Source organism: Anser anser, assembly GCF_964211835.1.
Source record: "Anser anser genome assembly, chromosome: 5".
Taxonomy (NCBI): Eukaryota; Metazoa; Chordata; class Aves; order Anseriformes; family Anatidae; genus Anser; species Anser anser.
The window spans coordinates 32,399,847-32,419,117 of record NC_139725.1 but is presented as its reverse complement, the minus strand read 5'-3'; the positions used below and the strand labels follow the sequence as shown (position 1 = coordinate 32,419,117).

Here is a 19,271-nt window from a genome sequence, read left to right as displayed (position 1 = left end):
ATCTGTGCTAATTCAGAAATTCATGCATTATATATTTACATAAGGACTGCTAACAAAACCAATCTCATGTAAAGAATAAACAGCATCAGCATCCACAAAAATGAAGGGTGTGTGTGCGAACAGAAATTAAAAGAATAAAAAAAATACTTCAAACTGATGCTTGTTCATCTTAAACGATAAAACTTATCCCACAAAAACTGAACATCTTGAGTATAGTTACCAAAATTTCTTTTGGTATTTTGAGAATTTTACCAGTTACATTTAAGATTTTAAGAACAAAATGTTTTAAATTTACCATATCCATGTTATAGGCAGCTGCACACCTCATAGGCAGCTGCACTCCTCATCTATCACAAGCTGAACTCTGTTAGCCTTGCGTGACGTAACTATATTCAGTTAGGCCCATTACAAATAGAAGAATTTAACCCTCTTTCAGAGAAATTGAAGTCCCACACTTGTGGCGACAGCACTTACTTGGTAGTTAGGATTTTTATCTTTCTATTATTTTTCTATATATAACAATGTTATTTCAACCACTCACCTGCTTGGAACCTTTCCTGGAAGTAAAGAAAGCATCACAGTTCTTCCAACGACATTTTAGGGTCTGAAAATTTGGGTTGGTGTGGTCAGTTAGCAAGTGTTGTTTCAGATGGTCGACAACGCCAAAGATCAGTGAACATCCATGCCACTGGTAGAAAAAACATGCCAGAATAACTTAGGGCAAAAGAACTTTAGTTAATGCTTTTATTCTTGCATCTCAGCAATATTCTGTCAAGACTGCTCACACACATGCCTCCTATAACTTTTAGCCTTCTTATTCCATTTTTATTCTCAGTGGTCTCTTCTTTTAATTTACGTTTTACACAGATTCTTACTGCCTCTAGCCAAACCTATGCCATCAGTAAGAATGGAAGGAGGAAGAAAGGCACTTAGCCTTTACAGAATTTAAATTTATCTTAGACAAAGCCATTGGAAATTTAATTGAACTTACTTAGTAAAGTAAAATAGTTTTTCTGTGTCACTCAGCTGAAGGTTTTTTTTTAATGTTTTAAGAAATTACATGTCACTATCTAAAGACTGCGCAAAAGAAAAATAATTTAAGACCCTACTATTGACTTGCCCCAAAGCACACACATACAAAGGTCATGAGGAATGCAACTGGCAGTGTATATATATATATATATACATATATATAGGTATTTGTAAAAGACCTAAAAGTTCTAATAAATTAGAACTCAATTTATTCAAGATTGACTAGTGACCACCTCCAGAAAATTAGTCTAAAATTGTAACAAAGTAAGCCTAAAAACATTTTGCTCATTACCCAGCAACGATAATTCTGCATGAGATTAAGCCTCACAGCTCTGACACTGCCATCATAGCATCCAGTGTAGATCTGTAAAAGAAATATTTTTGAAGCAAGTTGGGAATAATAGAAAAAATGAAGTCAAATTTTGAAGGAGGCTTCAGTATAGCATGTTAGGAGAATAACAACAAAATATCAACATGCAAGGTTTCCAAATTTTAAAAGTGTGTCTAAGTTAATTCTTTTGAGATTTGCATTCATAGTTTATAAAAAACACCTACTAATGAATAAGAAATGTTTCCATAACTTCTGTCATTGATAGTGTCATTTGTGTAAGAGTTCAGAAAACAAAAAAACAATGTTACTAGCCACTGAAGTGGAGGAAAGCAAAGAATCTTAGGTGTAAATATCACATTAAATATACTTCCAGGGCTTAACGGGTTAAATTAATATAAAAAAAAGGGATGGCATGGAAAGGTGAGCAAGAACATCAGAATCTCAGAAAGAAGATTCTTGTAGTACAATAAAGATTAATTAATAAAATCAAGTCTTCAGATAATACAGAAAACTCTACAAGATGAAGATTTAATTTGTTGTTTATTTCAAGTCTTTCTGCCTACGGGAAACTCATCACTGGAATATAACTGCCAATCTGCTGTGGGTAAGAGACTACACCTTACCTCTTAGGCTATTACAGAAAATTATTGTCCTTCACTCTTCAAAAGCTGCTCATCTGAACACTTCTCTGATTTCAGAGTGCCCCAAGCAGACTATTACTGTTGGAGAGTTCAAGCCTCAGACTGTAAGCACATAGCCCGGATGCACTTAGCTCTTCATCTCACTCACATGAGAAGTGAAGCTAGGGCTATAGGTATTCCAATTCATAGATAATTTCTGTTATTACACATAACTATTATACCCTTTCGTTTTACAATCCAGAAGAAAGTTGGCAAATTCCTACACATCAGGCAAGTAAGTGCTCTTAATCACTATTTTATGGAAGTATTTATCCAGAAGTACTTCAGAATCCTATCTTGCAGTGCAGACACATGACAAAATCTGTGCATGTAAGTCAGTTGACTAACTTTGCCTAGGTTCTTTCAAGGGTTACTAGATTTGACAATGAGTGAAGTTTTTCTCTAGCATCTGTTTCACTGTCTTTCATAGAAGACAAACAGAACTGATGCTTGAAAAGAGGAAACACTTTACTATTTCTAGATTCTTCATTGTAATCATCACTGTACACAGAACTACTGTTTTAAAACGACAGTAAGCTAGAAGGTAATTTTCCCCCTGACAATACTCTTACATAAATACAAAGCTGCTGTAGCAGCTTTTTAGCTGACACTTCTAAATACCTCTGTCTTAGTTACAGAGCAAGTTGATTTCATTATCTGAAAAAAATAAAACTGTCTATATGCTCGTGGATATAACAACCCAGTGAAAAGAAGGAAGTTACCATGCTCTTATGGATGGTCATACACATGATCATGTCTGTGTGGCCTCCATAGACTTGCAAGCGGTCATGTGACTTGAAAGAAACAGAAATAGACATTTAATGGCATGACAGTTAATAGGTATTTTTCACAGACATGCAAATGATGATGCTTCCTAAAAGAAGTTTCCTGGGTAGCAACCAATGCCCCCCTGGTGGATTCCAAGCTTTGTAGCCTCTATGAAAGCTCATTATTTTACTTGCATTACTTCTGTAACCCTTTCTGTCCAACCAGGCACTCGGTCCTTCACACTGACAAAACCAACAATTGCCCACTTTTCTGAGCTGTCATAATCCTTGGATAACCCAAGTTCTGAAAAAATGGTTTAGGTTTAGCTCTTTTAAAACCATGTATTTTGGCTGGTAAAACCAAATTAATTCTGAGTGACGGGAAAAAAATCAGTGGGCTGGAGAACTGTAAGCACAAAGATGACCTCCGCATTTGACCCTGAAACCATTAATTAACACATTAGATAAATTTCATTAATAACCATCTATCCTCTTACCTGTAGTTCATAAACACGAACAAATTTATCTAGACATGCTGTCACCATCACTTTCCCTAGAATGTTCACAACCGTTACTGCGTGGTTATGGCCTTTATAGATCCGTATCAGTTCTCCAGTCTGTGCCAAGAAAATGCAGAGATGATATGTATTGCAAAATTAAACAGAACAGTTTTAGTTTTACATAGATAGTGCAGCTAGCTTCAATGCTCACCACTCAGAGTACAGAAACACCCTTTATTAGACTTCCTGTGAAAGCACTTCTAAATTATGATCAAATACTATTTATCCTTTTCTTTGCTTAAGTTAACAAAAAGCCATTCCAGTCCAATAGAAATGCATGCCACTATGAAGAGACTTCTTCCCCTCTTTCCATTATTAGCTACATGTTCCCACCTATCCTGCAACTGGCACTCTGCTATTAGTACTAGAAGTATTTATGTAGCCACAAAAATCATTGAGCAAATTCAGCTAAATAAAGAGAAATAAACAATCTTGGGGGGAAACTAAGTAAAGCTGTGGTAAGTTTTAGTCTCACTCATTGCAGCTATGAAAACCCTTTCCACATTATCAGCATCTTTGTAGTAATATTTGCAAAACCAAGATCCCCAGATAAAAGGGTGCTGTATATCATATTAGAAGAATCAGCAAGTTTAATGGATGTTTCCCAAGGTATTTTACCCTTTACTTCCCCCCCTAATTACTATAGTGCTTTGTCACATTAACAAAATCATATGACTACCTTTTCTGAAAGGTATTTTTTCCACCGTCATTCAAACTTTTTGAAAATACTGACTTTATAGCACAGTCAGTAGACTTTATAGATCGTTTTCACTGTCTTAACAGCAGAAATCATTCCAACTTGATATATTGGACTTACATGAATGTTGTGGGCATGGACAGACTGATCACTGGAACCACTGAATACTAGATCATTCACAACCTTTCAAAAAATAAAAAGAATAGTTTTTATTTCTGTAGCAGACATGAAAATGGGCAAGCAAAGGATTCAGGCGCTGCTCACTTTAAAGCTGCACCGTAATATTTCCTGTATCTGGCAGGCCTAAAAAAATCAATTGAGTACGAAAAAAAAATGTACACATAGTTCTTTATGTAAGAGCTAGAAAATGTTCTAAGCTAGCCTAATGGTGACTTCACAACTGGCATTAGACACTTAACTTGCAGCCCACCAGGCTATGTCATCCTACCCATGGACTACTCTCAAGGACAGCTAAGCAGAAGATCAGAGACCAAGTGAACTGAATGCAAAATACAGCTCCCCACACGCACAAAAAAGCCCAATGCTTCCTGGAAATATTGCATCTGTGGTGCACTTTGGTAACTCAAGACAGTGCTCCTGACAAGTACTAGTATAGAAAGGAAGCTTAATAGATCCACCATGGATCACGAAGGGACCACAGGATGCTGACACAAGCTGGACTAGGGCAAAGAGCTCACAGGGCAAAGAAGGCTGTGCCACTGCACCATTTTGAAGATAAACACAATTTACAAAACAGTCATCCCCCATCTGTAGATGACTGTGGTCAGAGCAAAGCAGCCAGACAAGCGTATATTCCAATTTGTAATCTCAGACACTTCATGTTACATCAATCAGGCTAAACAATAAAAAAATCATTAAGTGGACATGCTTATGTCATTTAGAACAATATAATTAAAACAATTATAAACAAGTCACATTATCTGAAATGTGATATATGTGATGCTGTGAGGACAGAAAGCTATACCACTAATCAAGTCCTTTTACCAGTGTCCTAAAATACATCCATGCTCAGCAGGTCAAAAGTTTCAAGCCTAGCCTATAAATAACCACACTTTATGTAAAGACTGTATTTAGACTAGAATGAGTAATGATTCTTCTATTAAAAATGAAGAATATTTTTCTAGAGTTACATTTTTCTTCCCCAATTTCCAGAGAGGTTTGTACAATCAAGCTATGTGAAAGCTAGCTTCACCTTTCCCCCAACTTTCCCTTCATTCTCCCATTTCGGGGAACTCACATTAAACCGTTTCCCTGAATCATCAAACAACATGAAATAAGCATGCTTCCTACAAATAAATATCAGCATTTATGCTGGGAACACGAGATATGGCAGCAATACAGAATTTTCCTACCAAATTTCTCAATTTTCATTATTTAAGATACAGAAATAATCTATTCCCTACCATGATCTGCTAACTATTAGATGAAGAAGTAAAAGAAGAACACACAGTTTTATGCATTCTTTGTCAAAAATGTGTTTTTGGAGACACTTGCCTTCATGCAGAGTATAGTCTTGCTGTGCCCTTCCAGAGTTCTGAGAAGCAGCCCATTCCGTGCATCTCGCACACTGATGGTGCAGTCGTAGGAGCCCACTACCAACAACTTGCGTGCTCCTTCCTGAGCTGTGGCTAGGCAGCTCACTGCTCTAGGGCCGTGGCATTCAAAGGTGTCAACTTGCTTGTTGTTCTGTCAGGGCAGGAAAAAATAGTATTTAAGCATTAAAACTTTGCTATAACACTGACCCTAGATCGCTGAGTCCTTTCTGTGTGGTACCCGGTATAGTATCTCATTTCAGAACAGTAACACAGCATATCAACAGCAGTAAGAGTTACATCTTAACAACTAAGTTTACAAATCAATGAAATAACTCCTTATATTGGGCTTTGATTTTCTGTATTTAAAAAACAACAACCTTAATTATTGAGCAAAAGTTGAGTAAGTCCTCCTTCAGAACTAGAACAAGCAGAAAATAGTACTTAGAGAGAAAAATGCATGCAGGCACACACATGTATCTGTTCTCAAAGCTCATTAATGAAATCAAAGCCTCTATGATATTTCACAGTACTTAATCAGCAAATGATTTTATAGTAAGAAAGACTTTTTCCCTCACAACAGTTTTAACATAAGGGCTATCCGAAGACAATTTAAGATATTCCACTAGGACATTAATACTCAAGTAAAGAAAGCTTGGTAGATCCATAAAACATGGGCATAAAAAGTAAAGAAAGAATAAATTTGAGGAATTAGTCAAGGATCCATAAAAAGAATAATCAGAAGAATAATTCACTTCGCTTTCTTTGCTAGAAACCCATGTGAACAAGTCCCTGGAACTGCAAATGGAGCAGGCAAAACCAGCAACACATTAAAGTCTCTCACACTACTTTCACAGGCAAGAAAGGATTCACAAGAGGATTCACAAATAATCATCTCTGTCAGCAAACTCTCATGACACACAACTGGTAGACTAGGTGGAACCTTAATATCACCAGGAAAAATATGACAACACCGTAGCAGTTAGGAGAAAGGAAACTGGAAGGAAGGGGAGATGGGACAACTTTGTGCACTAACAAAATCAATGGCCAAAATGTGGGGCCAAAAGTGACCACTTACACCAAAATACTTTACTTACAAATACACTTACTACTCAAGAGAAAGAAATCAAAGAAACACAAAGTGAAGAGAAACAGCATCACAAAAGGCTTTTAGGTGCCAATATTTGAACAAACTAACCTTTATGCTGAAGGTAACTACATTGCCATTAGCAAGGCCTGCATAAAGGATTCGCCATCTGCTGTGTAAACAGAGGACTCGATCTTCCAATTTAAACTGTTCCATGCATTCTTTGGTCTGGAAACAGAAAGAATTATTCAAAGTTTTCTAAACAATGCAGGGAAAACCAGCCTGGAACGAATAATGATTTTCACCCACCAGCCACATTTTTTGAACTAGCAAAGCAGGAGAAAAACATCTCAGTGTCTGCTGTCACCTGGCAGTTTGATTCTGGTTTTTAAGCAGCTCACTCCCATCTTTGAGACTTGATGTTACTTCAGCAACCAGTTATAGCCCTAAAAGCTTTCTTCTAATCACAGCCTCAAATGTATATACAAGTTTAGACTAGGCCATATATACAAGTTTAGGCCATATATGAAAAACACCCTGTTACATGCTTGAGTTCAAGAAATGCCCATGAGCTTCTCTACAGGAAACTACTATGAATCATCAGCTTAAGAGTCAAAACCTCTGGCAGTTTGCCCCCTGAAGCAGATATTTAATGATTCTATGATTCTAGTCCTTGCATCTACATGTTGGACAAGCTTTCCTATCGTTTCTCCTTTGAAATCCAGCCTCAAAAAGCCCCAGAATGCTCTTCCACCTGTTCTCTCAATAGCTGATCTACAGAGAGCTGCATCTTACATAAGCAATGAAGTTAGAAACACAGGTAAGACAAATTGAATATTCACGGTCAGACAACTGTCCTGCACATTAGTGTTCCCGATATTTGAGATCCCATCATGTTATTCTGGTGAAAACTGCAATAATGAACTAGACAAAGGATCAAAAGATTACACTAAATGGTTAGTTTTTTTGTTTGTTTGGTGTTTTTTTTTTGGTTGGTTGGTTTTTCACTCTGCTCCACTCTAACAAGGTATAAAGTGAAGTTCATGCCCAGCTCACATGGGTTTAAAAGGCTTGTTTCATTTATATTTGCAAAGAAACATTACATAAAAAAGCAGTACATGTTGATCACCACAGACTTTGAGTACCTTGATATTGTAACAGTTGATAGTGTGATCACTTGAACCAGTGTAGAGTGCAGCATTCTTCCCATTTGTCTGAGTGACCAGGAGGCAGTTCACTTTTGAAGTATGTCCTTCAAAGATAGCCACACACTTCCTGCTCTAGAAAGCAAAGCATGAGGTCTGTCAAACTAAAGGTCTGTAATATCTCTCAGGACAGGCTGCGCTGAGAGGTTGTGGAGTCTCCTTCCCTGGAGGTATTCAGAAGCCATCTCAACACAATCCTGGGTAATGTGCTCTAGGGAAAACTGCTTGCGCAGGGGGGTTTGGACTAGATGATCTCCAGAGGTCCCTTCCAACCTCAATCATTCTGTGATCTGTGACTGACAGAGAAGGGTGGGAGAGCTAACAAAAACATTACGATATGCAACGATCTCCTCTTACCCCTCTCATAGGGTGAAATAGTGGAAGGGGAGAGGAAGAGAAGTTTGAAGAGTAAAAAATTTAAGTACTCAAAAGAGGAGCTACTTCCTTAATTACATAATAAGGCTTTACAAAAACAGAGTTGCAACCTTGTGACTGGAATTACTCTTAAACCAATATCACAACCTTACTTACAACCAGATTGTAAGCACAAACAGTTTTGTCTGCTGAGCAGGTGTACAATAAATTCCCAAAAATCTGAATAGCATTCACTGCAGCCAGGTGTCCTTCAAAGTTCCCCTCTGTCGGTTCTTCATCCTCACCTGGCTCTGACGACACTTCTGTAGGATAGAGACACATGTACTTGGATTACTTGAATGAACTCAAGCAAATACTGTACTGTTTTTTGTGTTACCAAACAGCCGAACTATCATGGGGGCTCAGCATCTTTATAGTCAGATTTCACTGCAGTTCTCAGCTGGAGCCTGTAAGTGGCAGAACGTAATATAAAATACCAGAAAGATCTTTGTATGATATAAAGTCCAGAAAGATCTTTCAAATAGCTAAAGGATTGTATTAGTTTTTGTCTGACAGCTCTATTGAGACCGTGTAGAAGTGTTTGTGTGGAATGGGGTGGTGAGGACTCAAGGCACAAAGCATTCAACAAGGGACAGGGTAAGTGAGCATCCATCACTTTACACTTCATTTTTTTTAGAGCAGGTTTTTGCCTTCAGGGCTAAATTCCTCTAGAAGCAGTTTGATCTAGTCATAACTGGAATTCTTGCAATATATCATACAAAAAGTACAAGATGAAAAGCTTAAAAGATATACCAGATGAGTTCTTTGATTCTCTTAGTGATGATATTGAAGTCTGCGTCTCAGCCACACTGTAACACAGAAATTAAGAGTGGAAGGATTAGACTTTGCTCATTTTCAGACAAGACAATGGTATGAGTAATACTCCAGAACACAGGACTCTGCACTATGCAGAAAAAAGCCTAAAACAGGTAAGCTCAAAAATATAGTTTCCATGCAGTAGGGCCATGTTCCAATTATCAGAGAAATTGGTAGAGAACAATACACATTTGTTTGGTGGATCAAAGAAGCAAATTTAATTTATGACATACAGAGGGACACATTTTCTCTCATTTCATTTCTGAATTAAATTAAAATTTACTGATGTTGTAAAACTTTCTGAACAGGAAAAATACATATATATATATATTGTTTAATGCTTTTGAGCACTAATCTCACCTTTTTTTCACATCATCCCTATAATTTGTGCCAATCTCACTGGTAGAGCTCACTTCATCATAACCTGAGCAAGATGCCTCTAGGACTGCTTGGTCCACATTGCTGCGTGACTCCCTCTTTGATGGGCTGTCTGGTTTCTCATCTCCTGATTCTGATGAACCAATGTCAACCACCTCGCATTGTGGCGTTGCAATTTCCACTAGTTCCAGAGAAGCATCACTATCGTTCTCATCTTTGTTTCTTGCTGCTTGAGTAGTAGCTCCATTCTCCTGCTTTGGGGGAGTGGATGTAGTGACTTTTTCTCCTTTAGAAACTTTTCCACTCTTGACTTTCCGGATGGGCTTAGAGTCATTTACATCCTGTTCTGTGTCACTGTTCTCTGGCACATGAGCTGCCCTCAGAGTTTTCTTTTTCCTTAACTTTCTTCTCCTCCTGTTCCCTTTTTCTGTGGGGACTAGAGTGTTTGCTGTCTGTTGTTCAGACACATCTGCTGACAGTTTGGGGGTTTTATCCACTGGCATTTCTAGAAGGACTGAACGATCTGGAAGCGAGGTGCTACACTGATCCAGTAAAAAGCTTTCAGTCGCTTTATCATTTGCTTCTCTCTTGCTGAAATCAGACAGCGAATGAGAAGGATTTTCAGAAAGTCCAGCTTTTCCCCTGTCTCCAGCAGGCTTGTGAACGTTTTGATTAGTGTTTTGGAAACAAGCTGTCAGCTCTGACAGGGATATGGTTGCAGAGATAACTGGATGCACCGAAGTTTTCTGGCTGATCTCTTCTGAAGAAAAGAGACCAGTGTTATATTCGATCTCCACAGCAATAAATATTTATTCAAAGTTTGCTTTCCCTGCAATTTTCTGTTTATACTTAAATGTGCATGTAAAAAACATACTCCTATGTGTTCGAAGGATATGTACACGTGCAAATCCGCTATTTAAATTAGCTATCCAGCCTTTAAAAAAATGTAGCTTGAGAATAAAATGTTTACCTGTATACACAGAATCAAAGGAACGGGGCAAATCATTCAAGTCACTAGCTGACTAAATGCTTTTGAATTTCTGAGAAAAAGCCATTGGTGAATCCTACATTGTTGGGTTAAAATGCTATCACCCTTTACTGTGTTCTCCCTTACCAGCAGTCATCATTACTGTAGAAGACTGGTATTAACCAATGCGTGCCTAATACTCTTCAGCTGCTCAATGACATAGCTTGTGCTTGACCCATCTATACAGAAGAAATGAATACTCAGATGAGGTCTAAACAGTTACTGTGTTGAATTATACCAGGGCAAAGGCGCACAAACCCTTGTAATCTGAATACATCTCTAACATCACTCGTTACTCATTTCCCACAAGAAAGGGCAAGGAAGGCACTTGGTCACTTAAAACAAACAAGAAAATAATAGCAATTGGCAACTTAATCTGAAATTCCTAATCCCCAAATTATTGATTCTGAGCACTCAGAGTACTGTAGGTGTTAAAAAAGTGAGTAAGGAAACTAATTCAGTGCAAGAAAAGTGAATTACTCAATTGCCCCGTCGGGAAGCAGTTAGTAGTCCCTCAGAATGCTGGCATTGAGGGAGGAAATATACTCTTTGTAATTAACCAGCAGGGCCTAACAAGAACACAGAATACTCTTAATGCAGTTGGTCATTATTTTTTAAAAGGCTTTCAAGCACACGTTTTTCCTTTGTAAGTAGATTTTCAGCTACCGATATTCTTTATAATGATGCAGAGTAGAAGAGAAAAATTATGGGGGAGGTTTTAAGTCTTTTTCGTTAACTAAATTATTCTGAGAGGATATAACATGAAAATTCATGTTTGTTTCATTTTTAAAATAAAGCTATTAGACTGTAAATGTATAAATCTACAATTTGCATGTATTTAACAATTAAAAAATGTGGAGTCCATTTGGATGTGTTGTAAGGATGGTCCCACCTTCTAAGAATATTAAGTTGCAAAAGGACTACACAAGCCAATGGAAGTTCATTCCTGCACAACAGGCTGCAGAGGTTTGACACCCAGCTTGTATTCTTCTGGGGAAAAAAAAAAAGCATTTCCCATATCTTCTTATCACTATTTTTTAAAGCAAATATAAGCCACCATACCTTCCTTCTGCTCCACAACTTCTGTTCGTGAAGCACATAGAGAGTTCTGGAGTACACAATTCATATTTTCTTCTGAGCCTTTTGGAGACACAGGTTCTCGTTTAACTTGTACTGAGGAGTCTGCAGGAGTAGTCAATGTGAGGCTAGAAGATGACTGGAATGGCGTTGGTGTGGTGACATGAACAGAAGCTCCCAGTGGAGGTACAGGAGACAACGTGTCCAAAAGGGGCAAGAAGGAGCCCCCAGGAATCAAATCAGCTGCCACCTGAGATTTGCTATTTCTTCTCTCACTTGAGACACTGCTGGAAAGTTGCTCTGGCAATTCAGAAGGTTCATATGTTTCTAATGGCAAAAGAGGGGAGGAAAAAAAAAAAGAACAAAAACACATACATAACTTACAGATTCTTGCAATAAAAGTCAGCAGTTCCAAGAGCTCATTTTTTCTGGCAAACAGACAAGGAAGAGAAAAAATTGCAAGACAGCCACTAGACAACATTATCAGAGACAACAGATCATACCTGAACAATAACGACTTCTATATGGAAAGCCCTCTATTTTGTTCCACATTTTAAATGAGTCAGCTTGAGTTAAATGCAATTTTTACTAGACACCAAGTTCAAAGAACATGCAAGTTAGCATTCCACTGCTGTAGTTTGTTAGTATGTCCTACCTTGTAGCCCTTGCAAGATCTGGATTCTCTGGCTTCTCAGTGTGCTCATTTCCATTGTTATCTGCAAAAAAAGTAGTGATTTAAACCAACTCTACTTAAGGCAGTTTCTCAGGCTGCTAACTTCTAGGTCAGACAGTCTCAAAAGCCTACTGTTACCTGTTGCTTTAATACAAGGAACCGTTGAACCTCAACATATGCAGCCTGCAGGGCCGCCCTAGCCTGCATGAGACTGCTGTCCACACTATTCAGGGACTTGCTCAATTCTTCTTCTCTCAGTGAAATAGCCAACAACTGGTCTACTTGAGAACGTTCTGAAAAACAAACAAACAAACAAAGAAAAACAAAACACAACAACCCAACACATAATTTAGCAATAATTGTATATGGCAATACATTAAAATAAATTACACGTGATCGCTAAATAAATACTATCACCTCTGAATGTGAAAACAGATTAAGTCAAGCATTAATAGTTGCAGAAGAGGCTGAAGAAGAGTACACACAGGAACATTCATGTATTACATGGAAGAAGAGTGAAGTCAAGAATTTCTCTTTATGGGATCTCAGCTTTGACCCTAGCAGCTTTTTTTTTTTTAATTGTAGTTTTGCCAACATTGACTTAATTTGTTGAACAAAAGAAGTCGCCCTCTTCCACAAAGATTTTTTGTTGAAGTATATATACATATAAAGTACAAGTACACAATTTTCATTAATGTAATCAAAAAGGCAAAGACTAACTTAAACTAAACATGAATTAAGTTATTCAGTTAATTCAGAGGCCATGAAAAGACACATGAAGACAAAAGGAAACAAATGCTAAAACCACGTACTATCCAAGATAGCATTTGGGCAGTGAGATTTGTGTTTGCAATCTCAAGACAGTCTCCAAGCTCTGTACTCAATAAAAGATCCTCCTTTTTCAAAGATTTCTCTACAGAGATGCTTCAAGCCAATTAAGTTTCAGTTTGTGCACTGCTCAGCTTAATTCAGGTTATAGTTTCTTTTAGTAGATTTACACAATAATATGGTGCTGGAAAAGTCTCTCTTTTGCATTACTTTGCTCTATGTCAAATGCATTATTAGAGTAGTAGTCTCTGTAATAGACAGTAGTCACTGAAGATATAGGCTGATAAAAAACACTTTTTCATGTAGGGAAAGACTAGCTCCTACAAGATCCATATTAACTGCCCTGCATTCTGAACAACTCAATAGAAATTAAAAAAAAAAGAAAAGAGAGAGAGAAATGGAACATTTGAAAGCTGTGTTTGTAGCTTAGCTATGAAAACTAAGCTTCTGGTCCTAAAGCTCCCAGACGACGATGTAATGATTTAGCTTCCAAAGAAAATATTCTTCCTAAAAGACAGATGATTAGCTTTGCTATGTGGTGATACGGACGTGTTAGATTTCTTTGAAAAAGACCTGTCTAATGCCAAGATTAGAGCTGCTTTCTTTGTTGAGGAGAAGAAAGGAAGGAATGAGGTATTTCATATTCATTTCAATTACATCCAGAGAAGGAATATTCAAAATTGAACACAGCCCAGGTAACTCAGTGGCTCCTGTACAAGTTTTCTGGTAAGAACATCCAGAAGGAGAACAGGAAAGCTGAACTACTGAACTAGAATGGAGTGATGAGTGCTCTTTTCCCTTCAGAACTTCTGTCAGGAGAGGCAGCAAGACTCTTTCCCCTGAGCGGGGGAAAACACAGGTCCCATCTGTGCAGCTGTGAACATGAACTGCAAGCAGGAAGGAAGCACAAAGTCTTCTCTTAGAAACAACCTCTGACATTAATATGGGACTCTTCAGAGAAGAATGTGTTATGATGACAGTAGAAGGCAACACTAAGGACAACTTCGTTAAGTCAGGGCTCATCCTGAATGCCTCTAAACAAGTATAATTTTGATCAAGCTACAAACAGGTAATAAGAGATACAAAAGACTTGTTAGGCAATGGTACAAATTGGGAAGAATCCAGAAATGTCAACCCCTGTTCCTCTGCATCTTGTACTGTAAAATGGAAAAATTAGAACATCATTCAGAGAGGAATGTACCAGTGGATTCTTCCACTGTTTTAAATTTCAGTAGCCCTCTGGAAGTCAGGACTCCCACAGCAGGATAGAGAGAGAAGGGACTCCACTGTACCTGGTTGCTCTGGCTCTAATCTTACAGGTCTCGCAGCCCTAATAGGAGTACACCCTATAACCTTCAGTAAGGGCCAAGAAGCACCAAAGTAACATTAAGGAACTGCCATTTTAGCCCAGTCAGAATACTACTAGGTATTTGTAACCTCTATCCTAGACAAATATATGCATGACAGTCACTCACCTTTTTTACCTTTGATTTTTCGTCTTTTATTATTTCTTTCTAGACTGGGGATTTCAGGAGAGGATCCCTCCTACAAAACAAACAAATAAAAACACACACACCTTTATTAAAAAAGTTGCAATGGCAGTTTTGCCTAAATCAAGAAATCAAACAATCACATTCTCAAGAAGCATCACTTGTACCCACAGGGAAGAAAATATACAACTTTGCACATTCTCATATAATTTGTCCTTCCCTCTCCTCTTAGAAGTAGGGAGGGCAACAAAGTGGGTGCCATGTTTTCATCTCAACTAGGACAAAATATTAAATAAGCAGGCAGCCTTCTACATGATCCGATGTTCAATACCACACGTGGTTCTGGTTTTCTACTTCACAGATTTAGTTGATAGTGTAAAGAATGAAATCACTGAGGAATTAAAATTCTTACTTTCTGCATATAACAAAACCAGTCTGATTATTTTGATTGGAGACAATGAAACAAATTCAGATGGAGAAAGTTGTGGCTTAGAGACAAATGGGCTATCATCTTGAACATTTTTTACCTCATTTGAAGTACATAATTTTGAAATATTTTAACAAATCTTGTTTACTAGCATAGTGTACCAATTACCAAATCAAAATTAGAGAGCAATTGCTGTTCCTACAAATTAAAAAGATTAAGCAGAAGTCCTGCGCTAAAAAGAAGACTGAAATGAAAAAGATTCTTAAAAACTAAGTCAAATAAGCCAATTACTTTAAGCTTATCAATGTACAAGAATCAAATGAAGAAAAAGCCCTCCTTACAGAGATCATTCCAAGGTGGTCAAAACCACTGTCATGGAAATAACATATTTTAGCACACCAAAGTTGCACAAAAATTGTACACTTACTCCTGTTGCTCTTCGCTTCTTTCCAATTCCTTGGCTGTCATTCTGCTCAGTACCAGATGTGCAACTACTGTCGGTAGCTGCATCTATGTTATTAGACACTGCAAGAAGTACATCATTTGAAGTCAGAGTATTTTCTTCTGAGATTTCCAGTACATTTTGCTTTTCAAGAAGAGGTGTTCTCTTATCAGGGGTCTCCTGCTGTTGTTTTGTGAGGCCTGTGACCTCACAGGTGGCCTGTAGGCTGTGTCTCCTTCCAGAAGTCTCAGTTCTTTCAGACATAAATGGTGACAAAGGAAGAGAAGAGGTCTCCCGCTTCAAGTCAGCCTCAATGTCAGCTCTTGCCTCATACGCAGACGTTATGCGATGTGAGTGGCTGGCTGCAATTATTTGCCTTTCCTTGCTTTCTTTTGTTTTGGCTTGTTCACTGAAGAAGCTATAAGCAGAAGGGTTTCTGTCTGCAATGACACTGCTTTCAGAAAAGCTACGTTTTCTGGCTGACCCAGGCACTGCTAAGGAAATCCCTTCCCACTGGAATCCTTCCAAAGTAGACAGATCAGATTCTTCACTGAGTTCTAGACCCTCTTGATCATTTTGAACAAGAGGCACCATTTCTATACCAAACCTTTAACGAGAAAAAAAGAAAGATAATTACACATGCAAGAAACAAGCTGAAAAAAGACTCCCCCTCCCCCAGTTGCACGTTATTGTCTTACGAGATCTAGCAACTCATTACACTGGTATTCTGCACCACTATCTCACGTGGCAATGGAATTGCTTTTGTGTATCACAAAATCAGATTTTGTTGCTAAGAACTGACAGCATGATCTCCAAGTCAGAAGAAAAACCTTCATTAGGTTTTAGGGACTCTAAAAATGTGAATAGCATCCAGAAGATCTGTTCATCCTGTTTTTACATTCTTTCACTTACTAGAACTTGAAATGCAAATGTGTTGCTAGTGTCCATAGTCAGATATTAAACACTGATTATGAACTGATCAGAACCTTTTCTGAGCAGCAAACTACTGTTACTCATTTGTGAATAGACTTCCACAGCGGCAATCACAAAAACGCGAAGTATTTGCACACGCAAAAGACAGCTGTATTAGAATGCTTCATTCTGGCATTCCCTTAAGACCTGGGGTAAAACAACCCTCTCCCCTAAACACACACATGGTTAGACTTGAAAGTTACCAACCTTGGTAAACCTTTGCCAAGTTCCTGTTTCTTCTTGGTTACCTGCTGGATGACTTGATCCCAGTTGACATTTCGCCGGGAAGCACTAAGAATTTGCCTGAGGGTGGGTTTAAGCCCTGACTCCTTCTCCGTCTCACTTCTCCGATGGCCACTCACATTCCGAATGCGCCGTGCGTTATTCAGATTGGGCTCTGGAAGATGTACTCCCACTTTGCTCTTCAGACTAATATGTCGTGTTAGATCTCTTTGCAGAGAGGCAGGGAGGCCAAGTTTGCTTAAATCAGGAAGGAGGAGGCCTACTGATTGGCTTCCTCCTTTCTGCAGATCGTGATCTGAAGGATTTTCAAAACCTTCCATTTCAAAGTGAGCACGTGACTTGACACGCTCTTCATCCCCTTCTCCTTCCTGGGAGGAGGTTTTCAAACCTACATGCAAGTGGTCCTGATTGCTTGATGGAGAAACTGTGGATTCCATCTGCAATGCAGAATCTTTTAGATCAGCAGAAGCAACACTTAGAGCAGATGGCTTTTCATCAACTTCCTTTTCAGCAGGTTTACCTTCTGCAGTGTCACAGGGTAAACAAGAACTAACAGAAGGACTCAGCTTTTCAGCTCTTGTTTCTGATTTCTCACTTCCTGTTAATTCATCATCACTCACATCTTCTAGTGAATCTAGTCTGAACTTGTTATTTGGTGATATTTTCTCAGCTTCTTCCATATTCTGATCACTTGTATTCTTACAAGAGTTTACGGGAGCATTTTGCAATGAGTGGTTGGATTGAACATCTTTGGATTTTTGTTCTGCTTCACTCAAGTTATTAACAGGCTCTCCAAGATCACTGTTAAGCATGTCTTTGTTGCCTCGTAAGTTAACAGCACATGCACCATGCAGCTTTGATGAGTAACAGGGGGAGTTGTTAGTTTCCAAGTTCAGTGCATTCAAATGGTTCTGCTCTTCACTAGTAGTTGAGGATAACAGCAGCCTGACATTTTTTAAGAGATTATTTGTGTCTTGCTTTTGGGAAGACAACTTCATGTCTGTGATATTCAGAAGAGGAGATTTCAGCAATGGCATCCTACTACTTCTGCCATCATTTTTGTCAGGTTTTTCATCACTAGCACAGTCCTTCACTACCTTGCAAGAATCAAGGTAATCTGGGGTTACATTAGAATGGGAAGATGCTTCCCATTTTTTAAGTTTTGGGAGGCTCACGCTGGCTTCACAAGTTTTTCCCTTACTTGATATTTCAGTAAAAGGTATAAACACAGAATCCATTTTATCTGGAGTTTTAGAAACATTCTCTTCAGACCATGGTTGCTGCTCTGCAGCTTTCTGGGATGGGTAGGGAGTCCAGCGATGTACTTTATCTCTGGAAGGACTCCCACTTTTTCCATTGTTCCTTGAAATTTTGTTTTCTGGTTGCTTGGAAGTACCAAAATCCAACGCCCCCTCACTTGGAAGTTTATCACTAGTAAAATCAAGTGAGTCAGTCCTATTACTTCGATCTCTGTATGGTAGAACATCGATAACGTCCTTCTCCTTCCACTGCCATGTATATCTTTCCTTATTATATTTAACTGGCTCTAATGAATATGCATCTCCAGAGCTTCCAAAATTCCAGCTATTTGCACCATGAGGATTGGACTTCCAGTTTCCTCCATAACTCTTGGAATTCCAGCTAGAAAAATTACCCGTTCCTTCTGAGTGCCAAGTAGAATTTCTCCCCCTGCCACTGTGATGCCAATTTAATGTTGCTCCTCCTCGCCCACTTGGATGCCAAACACTTCCAGAATTCCCATAGTTATGCCGATTTGAAGGGCTTCCTGAAACATTTTGGTGCCACCCAGAGCGTCCCCTTGGGCCACCCGGATGCCTGTTTATATTAAGGTTCCTCTGAGAGTGTGAAAATTTTCCTTGTCTAGGACTAATATAATCATCCTTTTCCCATTTCCAGTCTCTTTGTGATGCATTATGATGATGCCACGAAGACTGATCATAAGCTTCTCTTTCTTTGTATGCAGCTCTTTCTTCTCGCCTTCTCTGTGATCTCCTATCATCACATTCTAATTCTTGGTTTGCACAGCATGCTTCAGCTTGCCTACAAAACATTTCAGACAAAAACTGATGCTATAAATAAATAGATAAATTCTGATGCTATCCCAACTAAAATCCAATGCTACAAAAGCCCCATCCATTTAACTTGCAGTAGGAAGAGAATGTTTTATATAAGAAGAAATGGAGACCATTTATTTAGCTGCTTTACTGTTCAGGGTTCTGTAGTGTTTGACTATCAAGACTAGTGTTGTACCTTTATTTAAACCTGGTATTTCAAAATTGCTCTTAAAAGAGCAAGTGATTTGATGCAGGGACAGTTCAATAGACTAGTTCTTCATTATTTCCGTTTAAGTCAGAAGAGAACAGGCCTTTCTATTTACTAGGTATTGGACTAAGAGAACAGACAAAAAGAAAGCTTCCTTCTATTGTATAATCTTTGCAATTTGAGTAATCTTGATAGAAAGAAGAAAAAAATTAGTCAGATTTCCTTTTCTTGAAGACTACTCTGTTGGTACTAGATAGCATAACTAGTGTGAATTGATACAAAATAGGAG

General features: G+C 38.3%; 1 protein-coding gene across 3 annotated transcripts in view; it reads right to left on the bottom strand.

Moving 5' to 3' along the window:
* Window positions 1-19,271, bottom strand: part of ZNF106 (zinc finger protein 106) — a 41,795-nt gene that overhangs the window by 4,860 nt on the left and 17,664 nt on the right. The window contains exons 5-21 of one of the 3 annotated variants that reach the window (XM_083837527.1): window positions 16,664-18,760; window positions 15,470-16,091; window positions 14,601-14,670; window positions 12,436-12,590; window positions 12,280-12,340; window positions 11,610-11,951; window positions 9,503-10,280; window positions 9,080-9,135; window positions 8,444-8,589; window positions 7,853-7,987; window positions 6,819-6,935; window positions 5,583-5,774; window positions 4,188-4,250; window positions 3,308-3,427; window positions 2,766-2,837; window positions 1,325-1,396; window positions 542-688 (exon numbers count right to left, since the gene is read on the bottom strand). In XM_083837527.1, the coding sequence (XP_083693653.1) occupies window positions 542-688; window positions 1,325-1,396; window positions 2,766-2,837; window positions 3,308-3,427; window positions 4,188-4,250; window positions 5,583-5,774; window positions 6,819-6,935; window positions 7,853-7,987; window positions 8,444-8,589; window positions 9,080-9,135; window positions 9,503-10,280; window positions 11,610-11,951; window positions 12,280-12,340; window positions 12,436-12,590; window positions 14,601-14,670; window positions 15,470-16,091; window positions 16,664-18,760 (5,245 nt within the window). Of the gene's footprint in view, window positions 1-541; window positions 689-1,324; window positions 1,397-2,765; window positions 2,838-3,307; window positions 3,428-4,187; window positions 4,251-5,582; window positions 5,775-6,818; window positions 6,936-7,852; window positions 7,988-8,443; window positions 8,590-9,079; window positions 9,136-9,502; window positions 10,281-11,609; window positions 11,952-12,279; window positions 12,341-12,435; window positions 12,591-14,600; window positions 14,671-15,469; window positions 16,092-16,663; window positions 18,784-19,271 lie in introns of all 3 variants that reach the window. The other 2 variants (XM_083837528.1, XM_083837529.1) reach the window with 2 other exon arrangements.